At 55.0% G+C, this 13,234-nt stretch overlaps 2 protein-coding genes across 2 annotated transcripts; one reads left to right on the forward strand and one right to left on the reverse strand.

Moving 5' to 3' along the window:
* Positions 1 to 434: 434 nt before the first annotated feature.
* On the forward strand, positions 435 to 4,635 carry CYP27B1 (cytochrome P450 family 27 subfamily B member 1; the record flags this gene model as incomplete). The annotated part of the gene is made up of 9 exons (XM_079937901.1): positions 435 to 629; positions 1,246 to 1,436; positions 1,950 to 2,152; positions 2,234 to 2,434; positions 2,518 to 2,690; positions 2,898 to 3,070; positions 3,279 to 3,357; positions 3,637 to 3,834; positions 4,163 to 4,635. The coding sequence occupies 9 exons, from the start codon at positions 435 to 437 to the stop codon at positions 4,274 to 4,276; spliced, it is 1,527 nt and encodes a 508-aa protein (XP_079794027.1). The 3' UTR covers positions 4,277 to 4,635.
* A 2,578-nt stretch (positions 4,636 to 7,213) lies between these two features.
* Positions 7,214 to 12,210, reverse strand: MARCHF9 (membrane associated ring-CH-type finger 9). Its single transcript, XM_079937064.1, has 4 exons — positions 11,400 to 12,210; positions 10,189 to 10,344; positions 9,375 to 9,567; positions 7,214 to 9,123 (listed from the first exon to the last, which is right to left on the reverse strand). Exons 1-4 carry the CDS (start codon positions 11,754 to 11,756, stop codon positions 8,789 to 8,791), a joined length of 1,041 nt encoding a protein of 346 aa, XP_079793190.1. The 5' UTR covers positions 11,757 to 12,210; the 3' UTR covers positions 7,214 to 8,788.
* Between the last annotated feature and the right edge of the window lie 1,024 nt (positions 12,211 to 13,234).

Below are 13,234 nucleotides of genomic sequence, written 5' to 3' on the forward strand. Positions count from 1 at the left end.
ACAGCTGTGCCTCTCCCCTGCTTCCCTTCCCGGAGGAGCTGGAGGATGGGGAATTCCTGAGGATGGGCCCCAGCGGGCCTGAGGAAGTGATGGGAATACCAGGGACCCAGCCTGTATCTTGGTCACCTAAGCCTCACCAAATAGCCTTTCCGAGGAAGAGATCTTTAGGCTGCTGGACTAGGGCACCAGCCCGGGAGGAGAAGCCTCCCCTCCCAAGATGGTCATTGCAACATGAGGTCCACGGGAGCCTCTGTGGCAGCTCCGGCCCCGCCTACTCTTCCTGGGTGCTCATCCCCAGCACAGACCACTCAGGAGAGGGGATTGGCTGAGGAGCTTGAAGAGGGGGCGTCGCCACTGTCGCGCCGAAGAGTTAAATAGGGGCTGGGGCAAGGCGCTCCGGAGAAGCACTCTTTCCCGGGTTCCCCAGCCAGACCATGACCCAGACCCTCAAGCTCGCTTCCAGAGTGTTCCATCGCGTCCGCTGCCCTCCTGAGCTGGGCGCCTCACTGGGCTCCAGAGGCTCGGACTCAGCGCCCCGGGGCTTGGCGGACATCCCAGGCCCCTCCACGCCGGGCTTCCTTGCTGAACTTTTCTGCAAGGGGGGACTGTCACGGCTACACGAGCTTCAGGTAGAGGGCACCGTTCTCGGGACTGCAAGCTGGGGAGGTTGGCTTTAACAACACCCTAGTGCAGAACGTAGGAGGGAGGGCCAGTGAGAACAGATGCCCATGAATTATGGAAAAGACAAGTTGGGACTGGGGTCGGTGGTTCCCCAGGGGCGGAGTCTGTCCCAACACCCAGCAGAGGAGTGCGTTCAGAGAGCGCCTTCTCGCTGTGCAGAATTTTGGAGACTCGGTAGATCCAGGACAAGTGCGCGGGAGGCACGTTTGGCTTAAAGTTAGTGCGTTCCTGTACATTCAGTGGAGGCTCGTCCTGAGATGGACAGCCCACGTGAGGAACCTTTAGCGGTTTCTCCGCCCAGGTGACCAAAGAGAGATCCAGAATGTCAGCTTTGCACCAAGTCCCTCCTCCCCGCCAGCCCCCCGTTTTGCCAAACACACTCAAACTTCCTAGGGATGGGAAGTGAGGGAAAGAGGAGGAGGGGTTTGCAGCATCAGAGCCTTACACTGCTTGAGAGCAGAAGCTCCCCTTTTCTAACCCCAAACGACGCCCTTGGCGTTGGCACGAGCCGAGGTGGCAGTTGCCGGCCCGGGTCTCCAGTGTCCGCTGCTCCTGTACTCCTAGGTGCAGGGCGCCGCGCGCTTTGGGCCGGTGTGGTTGGCCAGCTTCGGGACGGTGCGCACTGTGTACGTGGCGACCCCTACACTCGTCGAGCAGCTGCTACGACAGGAGGGACCCCGGCCCGAACGCTGCAGCTTCTCACCCTGGGCGGAGCACCGTCGCTGCCGCCAGCGGGCTTGCGGACTGCTCACCGCGTGAGTCCTCTGGCCCCAAAGCCCCGACGCCCAGCTGCGTTGCTCTTTTGTGGCCGGTCTGGAGGCAGTCTGGGGATGTGGAGGGAGGTCGGTCGTTTCCCCCAACCTTCTGGCAAATCGACGTTTCCACCCCAGTCTGTTTCGCCCAAGCTCAGGTAGAGCCCGGCTCTCGCCTCGCTTTTCGCTCTTTTTCTTTTGAAGCCAGAATCCTGGGAACTCACGGAAGGGGCTGAGGCACCAGGATCTAGATGTAAAGTAAGATTCTGTGACTCAGCTTACCCAGGAACCCAGGCCCCTCCGGGGCAGGAAATGAGTAACGAGGAGGGGGGGAGGAGAGTGGATGGAAAGCGGGTGCAGGCAGGGGCAGGTTTCTGTACCCCCAAGGAAACAGACGCAGCCCCCCTCCTGGCCACCCCAGCCCAACACGCTCCTTCTCAAGCGCAGCCAGCCCCGTCGGGCCGCCTCTACACACCACTGTCTGCCCTGATGCGCCCCTTCTCCGCACCCCCGCAGGGAAGGCGAAGAATGGCAGAGGCTCCGCAGCCTCCTGGCCCCGCTCCTCCTCCGGCCTCAGGCGGCCGCCCGCTATGCCGGGACCCTGCACGACGTGGTCGGTGACCTTGTGAGGCGACTGCGGCGCCAGCGGGGACTGGGCGCTGGGCCGCCCGCCCTGGTTCGAGACGTGGCAGGAGAGTTTTACAAGTTTGGACTAGAAGGTGAGTCCCTAGACAGGGGCAAGTGTAGGAGGCACCTGGTCCGGGTCTCCCGGTGCCCTGACAGCGCCCCCTCCCGGCCAGGCATCGCTGCGGTGCTGCTGGGTTCCCGCCTCGGCTGCCTGGAGGCCGAAGTGCCGCCAGACACAGAGACCTTCATCCGCGCGGTGAGATCGGTGTTTGTGTCCACACTGTTGACCATGGCGATGCCCGGTTGGCTGCACCGCCTCGTGCCCGGACCCTGGGACCGCCTCTGCCGAGACTGGGACCAGATGTTTGCATTTGGTAAAGCACAGAAATGAAGTAGGAGTGGGGGAGCATAGAGCTGTTCAGCGGTAGTGAGGCGTCCCTGTCCCCTGTGCCCGCAGCCCAGCAGCACGTGGAGCGGCGAGAGGCCGAAGTAGCCATGAGGAGCCAGGGAAAGTCTGAGGGGGACACGGGATTTGGGGCGCACCTGACCTACTTCCTGTTCCGGGAAGAGTTGCCTGCCCCGTCCATCCTAGGGAATGTGACGGAGCTGCTGCTAGCTGGAGTGGACACGGTGAGGTCCTCCCTCCATGTTGGGAGTCCCACTTCCGCAGCTTAACCTCCTCAATCTCAGGGGCCATTTTCCTGCTGCAGGGGATCCATTATGGTCCTCCAGGCCAGCCTGGCTTAGCACCTCCTGGGTTCCAGACTGCCTCAGATTCTGCCCCCTATGCTGGGTCCCCACTCTCAACCCCTCTGACGCTCTCACCTGTCCCCTCAGGTGTCCAACACGCTCTCCTGGGCTCTGTATGAACTTTCTCGGCACCCCGAAGTCCAGACGGCACTCCGTTCTGAGATCACAGCTGCCTTGGGCCCCGGCTCCAGTGCCCACCCCTCAGCCACTGCTCTGTCGCAAATGCCCCTGCTGAAGGCTGTGATCAAGGAAGTGCTAAGGTGAGGGGGCAGAAGAGGAGAGCTAGAGAAGATGCTGGGGAAGGGCTGGGGAAGCAGCTAGCAGATGGGAGCAGGGAGAGAGATCAGAGGAAAATGGTACTTTATGCCTGGCCAAGAATGGGTTTGGAAGTTGGGGGGGTGGGCATGAGAGGGAGGCTACAGCCCCCAGCTTCATCTTGTTGTCTCCCTTTTGTGCCCTGCAATCCAGACTGTACCCTGTGGTACCTGGAAATTCCCGTGTCCCAGACAAAGACATTTGTGTGGGTGAATATATTATCCCCAAAAATGTGAGTAGAGCCTATGGGCCCCTTTTGCTAAGCCATCCCTCACTACCTTGGGACTGTTCCTGTTCTCAAATACTCCCAATAAGCCCTTCAAACCCTCTCCTTGGCCTCAATGCCTCTCTAGGATATAATGGGGCAGTAGAGAAAAGTAGCCCCAGAAAACTTCCACATCACAACCAACCAGAGCCTGCCTTTGTCCCAGTCCAGAGATTCTGTTCTCTAATTCCCTCCTGGCGTTGTTCCTGAGCCCAAATTGACAAGTTTGTGTTCCTCCCTCACCAGACGCTGGTCACTCTGTGTCACTATGCCACTTCAAGGGATCCCGCCCAGTTCCCAGAGCCAAATTCTTTTCGTCCAGCTCGCTGGCTAGGGGATGGTCCAGCCTCCCACCCATTTGCCTCTCTCCCCTTTGGCTTTGGCAAGCGCAGCTGCATGGGGAGACGCCTGGCAGAGCTTGAGCTGCAAATGGCTTTGGCCCAGGTGAGTGATCTAGATCTTCTACCTTCCCCAGACTGGAGCTCTAAAGCCATGAGCTCTTCTCCTGATAGGCATAGGAAAATATATAAGACTTGGGAGACCTAATCCTCTGAAATATGTCAATCCCATCATAGGCCTGGAGGGTGAGTGAGGGTATTTGGACTATCTTTTTCCCTACCACAATCTCTTACCGTCATTAACTAAGACATCCCCTACCCGCCACAGGTGCCATTCCAACACTGACCATCCTAACACTAATAATGCCCGTTACCAATCAAGCCCACCATTGTAGACCCCTCCCATAGTGATAGCCTTCCTCCTCCCTTTCCAGATCTTGATCCACTTTGAGGTGCAGCCTGAGCCAGGTGCTGCCCCCGTCAGACCCATGACCCGGACTGTCCTGGTACCTGAGAGAAGCATCAACCTACAGTTTGTGGACAGATAGTCCCGTGGAAGCACACTGTCATCATCACCGTTTCTCTCATCATAGGCGTTTATCAGGCACAAGACCAAGATATGTGTATTTCCCTGTGGCCTATCTGACCAAACTGGTTAAAAGACCATAGCAAAGTGCTCGAAGCAGCCCTGATCGAGGTGTGAAATATGCACTTGGCCTGACCCAGCAAGCCCTGAGAAAACCATGGTCCATTTGCCTGCTTAGCCCTTCTGGTCAAATCATATGCATCCTTCAAGGGCCAGCTCTGATTTTAACTAATAATGCTGGGTGGCCTGAGGAAGAATTCAACCACTGGCCTTTTGGGGCTTCACAGTATTCACTCTTGCTGCTGGCTAAGCACTTATCATGGCGTGAGCTAAGTAATTGTGCATCTGGTCTGCACCTGGTTGATCCTCTCTCCTTGCATGTGAGCTCTTCGAGAGGAAGGATGAGGTCTTATTCTGTCTTTATACACCCTGCCAGGGCCTATCCCTGACTGGTTGACACCATATCGATTCTCAGATTGTATTTGGGCAATGTGGCAGAAGGGATAAGCAGCTTACCAGGCTCTGTCTACCCTGCTCCTTTCTCATCTGGCCCCTAGGAAGGTGAGTCTATCCTCACCTGGTGTATGATTTTTAAAAAACTCTCCTTGGCTCTCTGGTCACTATTAGGTTTGGCTTGTCCCACCACTTAGGTCACAGGCAGAGATATCTTTGGACCTGTCCCTGCCCAAGCCTTCCTTTTATATATTGAAGTTTTTAAATATTCAGTTTTTAAATTAAAAAAAAAATTGAATGTTCCATCCTTGACTTTTGACTGACTTATTTTCCACTCTCATTTCCTAGAAGACCTGGAGGCCAGACCATCATACAAATCCTCCACTTTGGTTTCTTAGGTCCTGGGAGTGACCCCATAACAGTGGGAGGTCTAGACACCTGGGAGAATGGTTTGCATCACAAACCCAGACACATTTCTTTTCTTTTCTTTTCTTAATTAATGAAGATACTTTTAATAATTACGGCCATCACAGATTGAGGCAGTGATTTAAATTACAGAACTGTGGTCTAGGTAATTTAGCAATTTTAATTTTTTATTATCTTAACTTAAAGACTAACCACAGAACTTACTATTCACTTGTCATTCTACATTTAATTATCTCCAAAATATAGAGAAGATCATTGAGGACAAGATTTATAAAAATTTGGGGGACTATCACAGGTACATGAAGAGGACTAATTATTAAATTATTCTTTATGTTTGGTCAGTTTTGCCAGACACATTTCTATCTGTAGTGGGAACAGCCAAGTCTGGCTCCCTGTAAGAGATGAAGGGGATGGTGGTGAAAAGTAGCTTCGAGGGTTAGGCTGTTAAAAGGGTGGATAGGGACTTGCTGAGACGGCCAGAGATGGCTGACTCTTTGGTAGAAGAGTGCTTTTGGAACCTGGAGTGCCAGGACCAAAGGACACCCTAGCATGGACACTCTGTCCTCTCTGGAGAAGTTGCTCCAAGGCAATTTCCTTCAGAGAAAGACAGGGATACAGAGAAGTGAAGTCAGACAGACAGGATGAAAGCCAAGTGTGGAGGTGGCCAGGAGCCCTAGGGCACCGAGGCAGGAGAAGAGGGATGGGCAGCAGGAGCCTCTGTTTCCCTGAGTCAGCATTATCTGGCCCCCCAGAGGCTGGGCTCCGTTCTCCCCTTGTGATGTATATAGATTAACTCATCTTCCATCCAAATACATCTCTCAGCACATTCCCTGCAGCTCCTTCTGTAGCCTCGCTTACCCTCCCCGTGTCAGGACTTGTTCCCCTTCCTCCTGCTCCCCTCCACTCCAATTAGCAGATGGAGACAGAGATTTCACTTCACACTTCCCCCTCCTCTCACCACCTCAGCCCCTGCCCTAGACATGGCTCCCTGACTGCAGAAACTCCGTCAGCCACTGGCCTTCTGGGAGGTATCTATTTATGTAAGACCTACAGAGGGGCAGGGTATACCCAAGGCCCTGTGCAGAGACCAAGGTTTGTGTGCTCTTATTGCCCCTCCTCTCAGCTCCTTCTCTACTGGGTTCTCAGTCTCCACTCACGTTCCCTACCACTAAGCTCAACTTGAACCTAAGTGACCCGATATTTAGCAGTTTTGAGCTTGGAGGGGAAGTAACGCCCAGCTTCCTCTCAGACTCTTTCCCCTGGAATCACTGGGGAAGATTTTGCACACCCACACTCCTCATGGGAAAATAGGATGGCTCACTTGAGGAGGGCAGCAGTTCTTATGACCCCTCTCCTGGACAAGAATCTCTTAAAGGTGGAAAAAGGAAAGGAGAGAGGACCCTACAGATCGCTGTTCCCAACTTCCATACCGAGACCTCCAATGGTCCTGAAGGGGAGGGGAACATACCTTCTCACTGGGCCTCGTTTTAGGACGCAGGGTGGAAACAGAGGCAGTGTGTTTGTGTGTAAGCGTGCCTATGCTCTTGGGCATGTCTGAGCCTCCATGTGCGGCCATTGTAGGGGACAGCCCAGGCTTGGCACAAGCCTCAACTGTGTCATAGCTACCTAAGCCCTGTCTGCCAGGATAAGAACTAAGAGTCACTTGGATTTACTGTCTCCCTTTTGGTCTCCACCAGCTATTCTGTGAAAGGCAAATCAGTGAAGTTTGGCCCTTCTGTCTCCCCAGGTGGGGAATGTGGAAGGTTCTCTCTCTGGGAAACGATTTCCCACTGGAAAAATGGGAGGCTCAGCCTCAGTCCTCTCTCCACTTTGATCCCCTCCAAGGCTGGAGGTGATGCACTTCAACACTTCCAGGTAACTCAAACCCAAGTACAGCTTTGGTTCCTATATTCCCAGGCGAGTCTGGGTGCCAGCACCGTGGACAGCGACCAAGACCCCTTTTGGAGAGGGATGGAGAAGACCATTTCCTGGGCAAGGATATGTGACCTTTAATAGAGAAGCACTGTCCCCAAAACATCTCCAGGGAGAAGGCAGAGCAGAATCTTCCCTGAGAGAAGGACCAATAATAGGAAAGGCCTCTGGATCTGACTTAAGCAATGTTATGAAGTAATTATTTTAATTGCTGAGGGATAGTTCACATAAAAGACATCATTCATATAATACACAGCCCCAAGGCCTCGAGAGAAAGGGACCAGGCTTTAGGCTGACAATTAACCAGTCCTTCCCAAACCTTTTCTCTATAAACAACAGCCCTCTATGCTGCTGCCTCCAAGCACATCTTCCAGTTAATATCACTAGCTGGGGCACAACAGGATCAGACCTGTGACCCTGAATTGCCACAGCAGTAGCTTAAACTGGGGTTGGAGACTCATAACTCTAGGAAATTCTGTCTGTCTTACTCCAAACGAGCCCAAATTCACTGCATACCACTTCTCTGGGTGAGCACATTACCTGGTAGGGATTACTAGAACCCACAAGATCCCCAGAACTAGAAGGATTGCTCCAGCCTTTCCCATTCCCCAGTGTTTAGGGGGGCTGGAGGAGCTCTCATTCTTGCAAATAACCACGATCCTTCACATGTGCAGTGTCTATTTCCCCTCATATTTTCCATATCTATTATAACATTTAACACGAATTTCCAAGGCTCTGTGCAACTCCAGATGAAAAACATTTTGGAATTTGTTAACCAGCTATTATTTGAAATAAAAGGACCATCAACTAGTCTAGAGATCTTTTTATGCCATCACTGATTTTCTTTGCAATGGCATTCAACCTATCCCTCATTTATCCTCAGTCCAACCCTATGAGGTAGACAGGAAAACCACGGTGGAGAGATTTTTTTCTAAATCACACAACACGCAGGTGTCAGGTCCACCCCTTAGATACTTCTGAGCACTGCCACCTAGCAGCCAATGTGAATTATTCACCACCAAGTGGGAGTTACACCTCCAACTCAGAATCCACTGCTGCATTTGGGATTTGCAGCCTCTGCAGAGAAAACTGCCCACACCTCCCAACCCTCCAGAAAAGCCCCAGATGAGAAAGGAGTCTCCACGTGCATATAAATGATTCTTTATGCCCTCCCCCCATGCAATGGGGGGTGGAGCGGGGGAAGTACCCCCACCCTCATGCAGGGAATGGGAGGTCAATGTATACTAGTCTTATTGCCAGCTGCCCTGTGGCCATGGGGTGGGGATTGGGGGGGGGTCTACAGCCCCTTTCTTCTCGCATTGGACCCCCTTCACCAAGTCACCATAGTGGAGCTGGGGGGCTGGAGGCCCTAGGAGCTGAGGTAAGGACGGTTCTCTAGGGAAGAAAAGATGCTCTCCCCACCTGCCCACTGGCTGCCGCAAGATGAGTGTGGGGAGCTGTCAGTGGGGGCTGGAATGTCATCCAGGCACCTCTACCCAGTGGGCAGTAGAGGCCAATGTCTCCAGCTTGAGGCTGCCCACAGAGCTCCTCAGTGGTGGGGCAGTGTGCCCCAAACACCTTGTCCAGGTGGTACCTCCAGCAGCCATGACAGCTTATCTCTGGCTGATGCATTGTTTCAAGATCCCCACTCCTGGAGTTTAGTTCAGACTGTGGTGACCCTCATGACAACCTCGCGGCCGGAATGGGAACTGGAACGGGGATCTGGTGGCCGCAGCTGTCCAAGTAGGTGCAGGATTGTGTAACCACAGCGCTGAGGCAAGAGCGTCCGCATGCGCTGGGCGGCCAGGGGGCGGCTGGGGGCCCCAGTGGGGGGGCCCGTCCGTGAGGTCCTGGGGCCCGGCTTCCCTGCCGTCCCTCCCCCTGCATCTCCTCCTATGTCCTTGGTCTTGTCGTAATTCAGGACCTTCCACTGCTGGTTTACTGCCTGCCAGCGCTTGAAGATACGGTAGACAGAGGAGCCTTCATGGACGATGAGGCCTGAGCAAGAGGATAAGAAGTCCAGGGTCAACTGCTGCCCAGACCTAGGCCAGAGGTACTTAAGCAAGCATTTCTCCAGGGGGAGGAGACAGAATTTGCAAAGGGCCTGGAGAAGCAGAGAAGGGAGATAGCCCTAAAGGCCCCCAATGGTAGAAAATGTGGCCATGAAACTGAGGGAATGGGCAGGGAAAATTAAGTGTGTGAGTTGGAGAAAGATGCTGAGCAGGTGAGAGAGAGAGAGGTATCCTCACCTATGCAGACGACATCCATGAAGCCGTACATGCCGTAGCAGATCTGAAAAAGCAGATCTTGCCGTTGCCACTTGGCTGAAGGGCTGAGTGAGGACCAGATGAGCCAGGAGATGCTGGCGACAAGGAAGAGTGAGCCCAGAACTATGGCTGCAATCTGGACCTTCTCAATGACCGTCAGGGAGATGGCCTGCCACTGTGTGGGAGAAAAGGCTCCAAAAAGTCACAGAAAGAGACAGAGGGCCAGATTAGGGTGGCCCTGAATAGAAGGATACACCAGGAGCCTTCCAGAAACCCTTCAGGCAGGATTAACAATCTGCTTCTCTGTGCCTTGATCACATCTAGAATGTGGCATCTCTCACATTGAGACCATTTTCTGTCTTATTTTAGAAAGGCATGATCAGGCAGGTGCTCTGAAGCCAGACCATCTAGGTTTGAATTCCAAATCCTTACTCCATTACTTACTGGCTGAGTAACATAACTATTAGGATTATTATGAAGATTAAAAGAGTTAATACACACCAAGAACTTGACCCATAGAAAACTCTACATGTTTGCTACCAGCAGTAGCAACAGCACTACCATCTTTTCTTCTTTTGTTATCCCAGGGCCTGGAACACAGGTGGCGCCCAATAAATGTCTTTGTGAGTAAATGAAGGAAGGGAGGATTTACAGACAGATACTAAATTATGGCAATGGTAGGGAGGGTGACTTTGAAATCAAGAGTAAATGGATAAATAGGCTTCCTGGAGGGTCCTTGATTCTAATTGCTGAAAGGCCCTTGCCCCAGTCTCAGAGTTCTCCCCTTGCACCTCACCTGCAAGGGATTCTTGGTGCTGATCGCCAGGACCTGGTACTTGAAGTAGCACAGCTCACAGCTCCAGGAGCCCCGCTCGCTGATCCAGCGGATGAGGCAGGGCTGGTGCGTGCAGCGCACGGAGCCGTCGCAGCGGCAGGGGCTCAGGAGCTCCCCCTGGAGGAAGAGTGAGGAGGGTTCCTGTCAGCTATCGCCACCCGACCCCAGTCCTCTCCACTACAGGAGAGGAAAACCTCCTCTCCAGGTCAGTCTCCCACCTTAAAAAAAAAAAAAAAAAAAATCAGGCTTTTCACCCAAAACAAGGCAAGAAGCTAAGGCTGCACCCTAAAAGAAAAAAATTAGAGCTCAAGGTAAACTTCCCTGGCCCAATAGAAGAGACATGGAAAGGGACTAGGGGGGCGGGGGAGGGTTGGCCGGTGAATACTGGGTCTTCCCTGTTTCCAGAGTTTGAGAAGGGTGCTCTTTAAAGGTTCCCAAATGGAAGGCTACCACTTAGGATCTGGAGAGACAGGAGGGCAGGGTCAGAGCTTCTGAGCCATGCCTTCCTAACCCACTCCCCATCACTGTAAAGTATTTCACAGATGTGGTGCAGACTGGGATAGGTTACAGTCCTCAGTTTCCACGTATCAAAAAGGGGGAAATCCTAAGGGTGTGAGTGGAGGGTGTTCCCCTTTAATCAAAGAGTAATTTCTCACGACATAGAGACACCCCCCCCCATACTATCCCGGGACAACTTTGTCCATAACATTTAAACAGAGGATATTCTTCGGAATGAGAAGGAAAGTTGTGGAATGGGAAATGAAGAAAAGTGCCCCACGTAGAGAACTATCGAGGAAGGCAAGGGCACCGGCTGGACCCCTCCCTTCAAGAGGCATTATTCTCTCTGCCCACCTCTCAGAGGATAGGCCCTCTCAGCCTACAGAGACCCTGGGGTGAGAGAAGTGGGCGAGAAAGGGTGTCTCGGTTAAGGGGAGAGATTTTGAACCCTCCCAGGAAAAAGCCCCACCCCTTCCTGGGGACCCCTGATCCCCCTCCACGCCAAATCTGCGCTCCCGGAGTCTCCAGCCAAGCCCCCCAACCTCACTCCATTTCCACCCCGGGCGCTGGGTCCCGCCCAGCTTCCACAGGCCCCGCCCCCTGTTCCCGGTCTCCCCGGGCGCCCCAGGTGCGCGCCCCACCCCTCCCTGCGCCGCCGGATGCCCGGGCCTTACCTGCTCCGGGCCCTGGAAGCAAATTCGGCACTGGGGGGTTCGGAGCCCGCTGTCCAGGCTGCTGCTGAGCGACAGGGCGTCCAGCGCGCCCGGGGGCGGCGGCGGCGGCGCGGGCGGCGGCGGGGGTCCGGCCCGCGGCTCCTTGTCGCCGGCCAGGCCCCGGACCCTCGGCTGGGACCCGTAGTACTCCTCTTCGTCTCCGTCGCCGTCCCGGGTCGAGCAGCCGGCGAAGGGCGCCCAGCCGCAGCCGCCTCCCCCGCCCCCCCGGGGCTGCGGCTCGGCCCGGGGCCGCCCCCCGCCCGTCAGCACCAGCAGCTTCAGCTCGTTCAGGAACATGCGGAGCCGAGACTTGAGCATCGTCCGGGCGCCGGGGGGCGGGGGGCGGCGTGCAACGGGGACTCTCGGGCGGCTGGGGGAAGGGAGAGGACAAGGCCGGGAAGGGGGCGCGCGCTGGAGAGCCGAGCCCGGCCGGGGTCTTCGGGGCCTGCGAGAGCCGTTCACTGCTGCCACAGCCGGGGTTGCGGGGCTTGCGGGGCCGAGAGGGCTGGCGGCCCGGGGGCGGGGGGGCGGGCAGCCATGGCCGGGGCAGTGGGCGGGGAGGGGGGCTCAGGGTGTCGCGCCCCGCGGGTCCGGGTCCGGGGCGGGCCGGGCTCCCGGGGTTACGCGCCCCGGTCCTCCTGCGGCGGGGCCGCCCCCCATCGCCGTCCTCCTGGCCCCAGTCCCGCTCCGGCTCGCGGCTCCGGCTCGGCCCGTGCGCTCGGCGGTGGCAAATGGCGGCTCCTTCCGGCGGCGGCGGCGGCGGCGGAGACCCCCCCGGAGCGGCGGGCGGGCGGGGCGGGAGCCGGGGAGCCGGTGAGGGATGGAGGGAGGGGCGGGGCGGGGAAGGGGAGAGGAGGAGAAGTGGCCGCGGCTGCGCATCCCCGCCCTGCCCGGCACGAGCAGGTGTCCCCAGAGGCGGGGGCGAGTGTGCGAGCCCGGGGGAGGGTGGAGGGAGAGGAGTGGCCAAGGAAAGGGGTGTGCGCTCGGGTAGAATAGGTGTGTGAATGGGTGTGTGTGTGTTGGGGGGGGTGAGCGGGTGAGGATGGAAGGTGAGTGGTCAAAGACGCAGGTGCACCAGGGAGGGAGAGGCTTGTGCAAAATGGGAGTGTGCAAAGAAAGCAAGCTATGCAACTGTCAGAGGTGAGTGAGCAAGAGATGGACTCAAGCAATAAACACTTTTACACAAAAGACTGAAAAGTGTGCACGGTGTGTGACTATGGAAAAGAGATGAGTGTGTAAGGGATCGAATTGGATTGTAAGAGAAACAGAAGTGTGTAATTGTAATGTGTGAGGGAGGTGAGTGAGCAAGGGAGACTGGAGTGCTAAAGGGATGAGTGTCTTTCCTGGTATTCTCCTGACCCACCACCACTGCAACTGAAGTGAACAATACGTAACACACACACATGCTTAGCTCTTTGCTTTTATGGGGGTCTTGACCCTGAGAACCAGTTGTACCCCCTCATCACATTATTTCTGCCTTACACTTACATTCTCCCTCTCCTCTCCTTTTCAGTGCTTAGAGAAAAGGAATTCCAGGGGAGCTCACTGTATCAAACACAATGGAAAAAACTAATTACTGAAAGAGTAATTAACAGGAGAAGGGAGGGTATGTAATCAGGGACAGACTGTCAAACTAAAGATCCTCAATAGAAAGTGATTAAGGAGAGTAATGCTCTTATGAAGCATTCAAATATTTTGGATGGTGGATGAATGAATCAGAAAAAGGGGCTGGAACCCAAGTCAACATAGAGGATGACTTCTATTTTAAAAACAGTGAGTGGAGGGTGAGGCTAAAG

Source organism: Stenella coeruleoalba (assembly GCF_951394435.1).
Source record: "Stenella coeruleoalba genome assembly, chromosome: 11".
Lineage (NCBI taxonomy): Eukaryota > Metazoa > Chordata > Mammalia > Artiodactyla > Delphinidae > Stenella > Stenella coeruleoalba.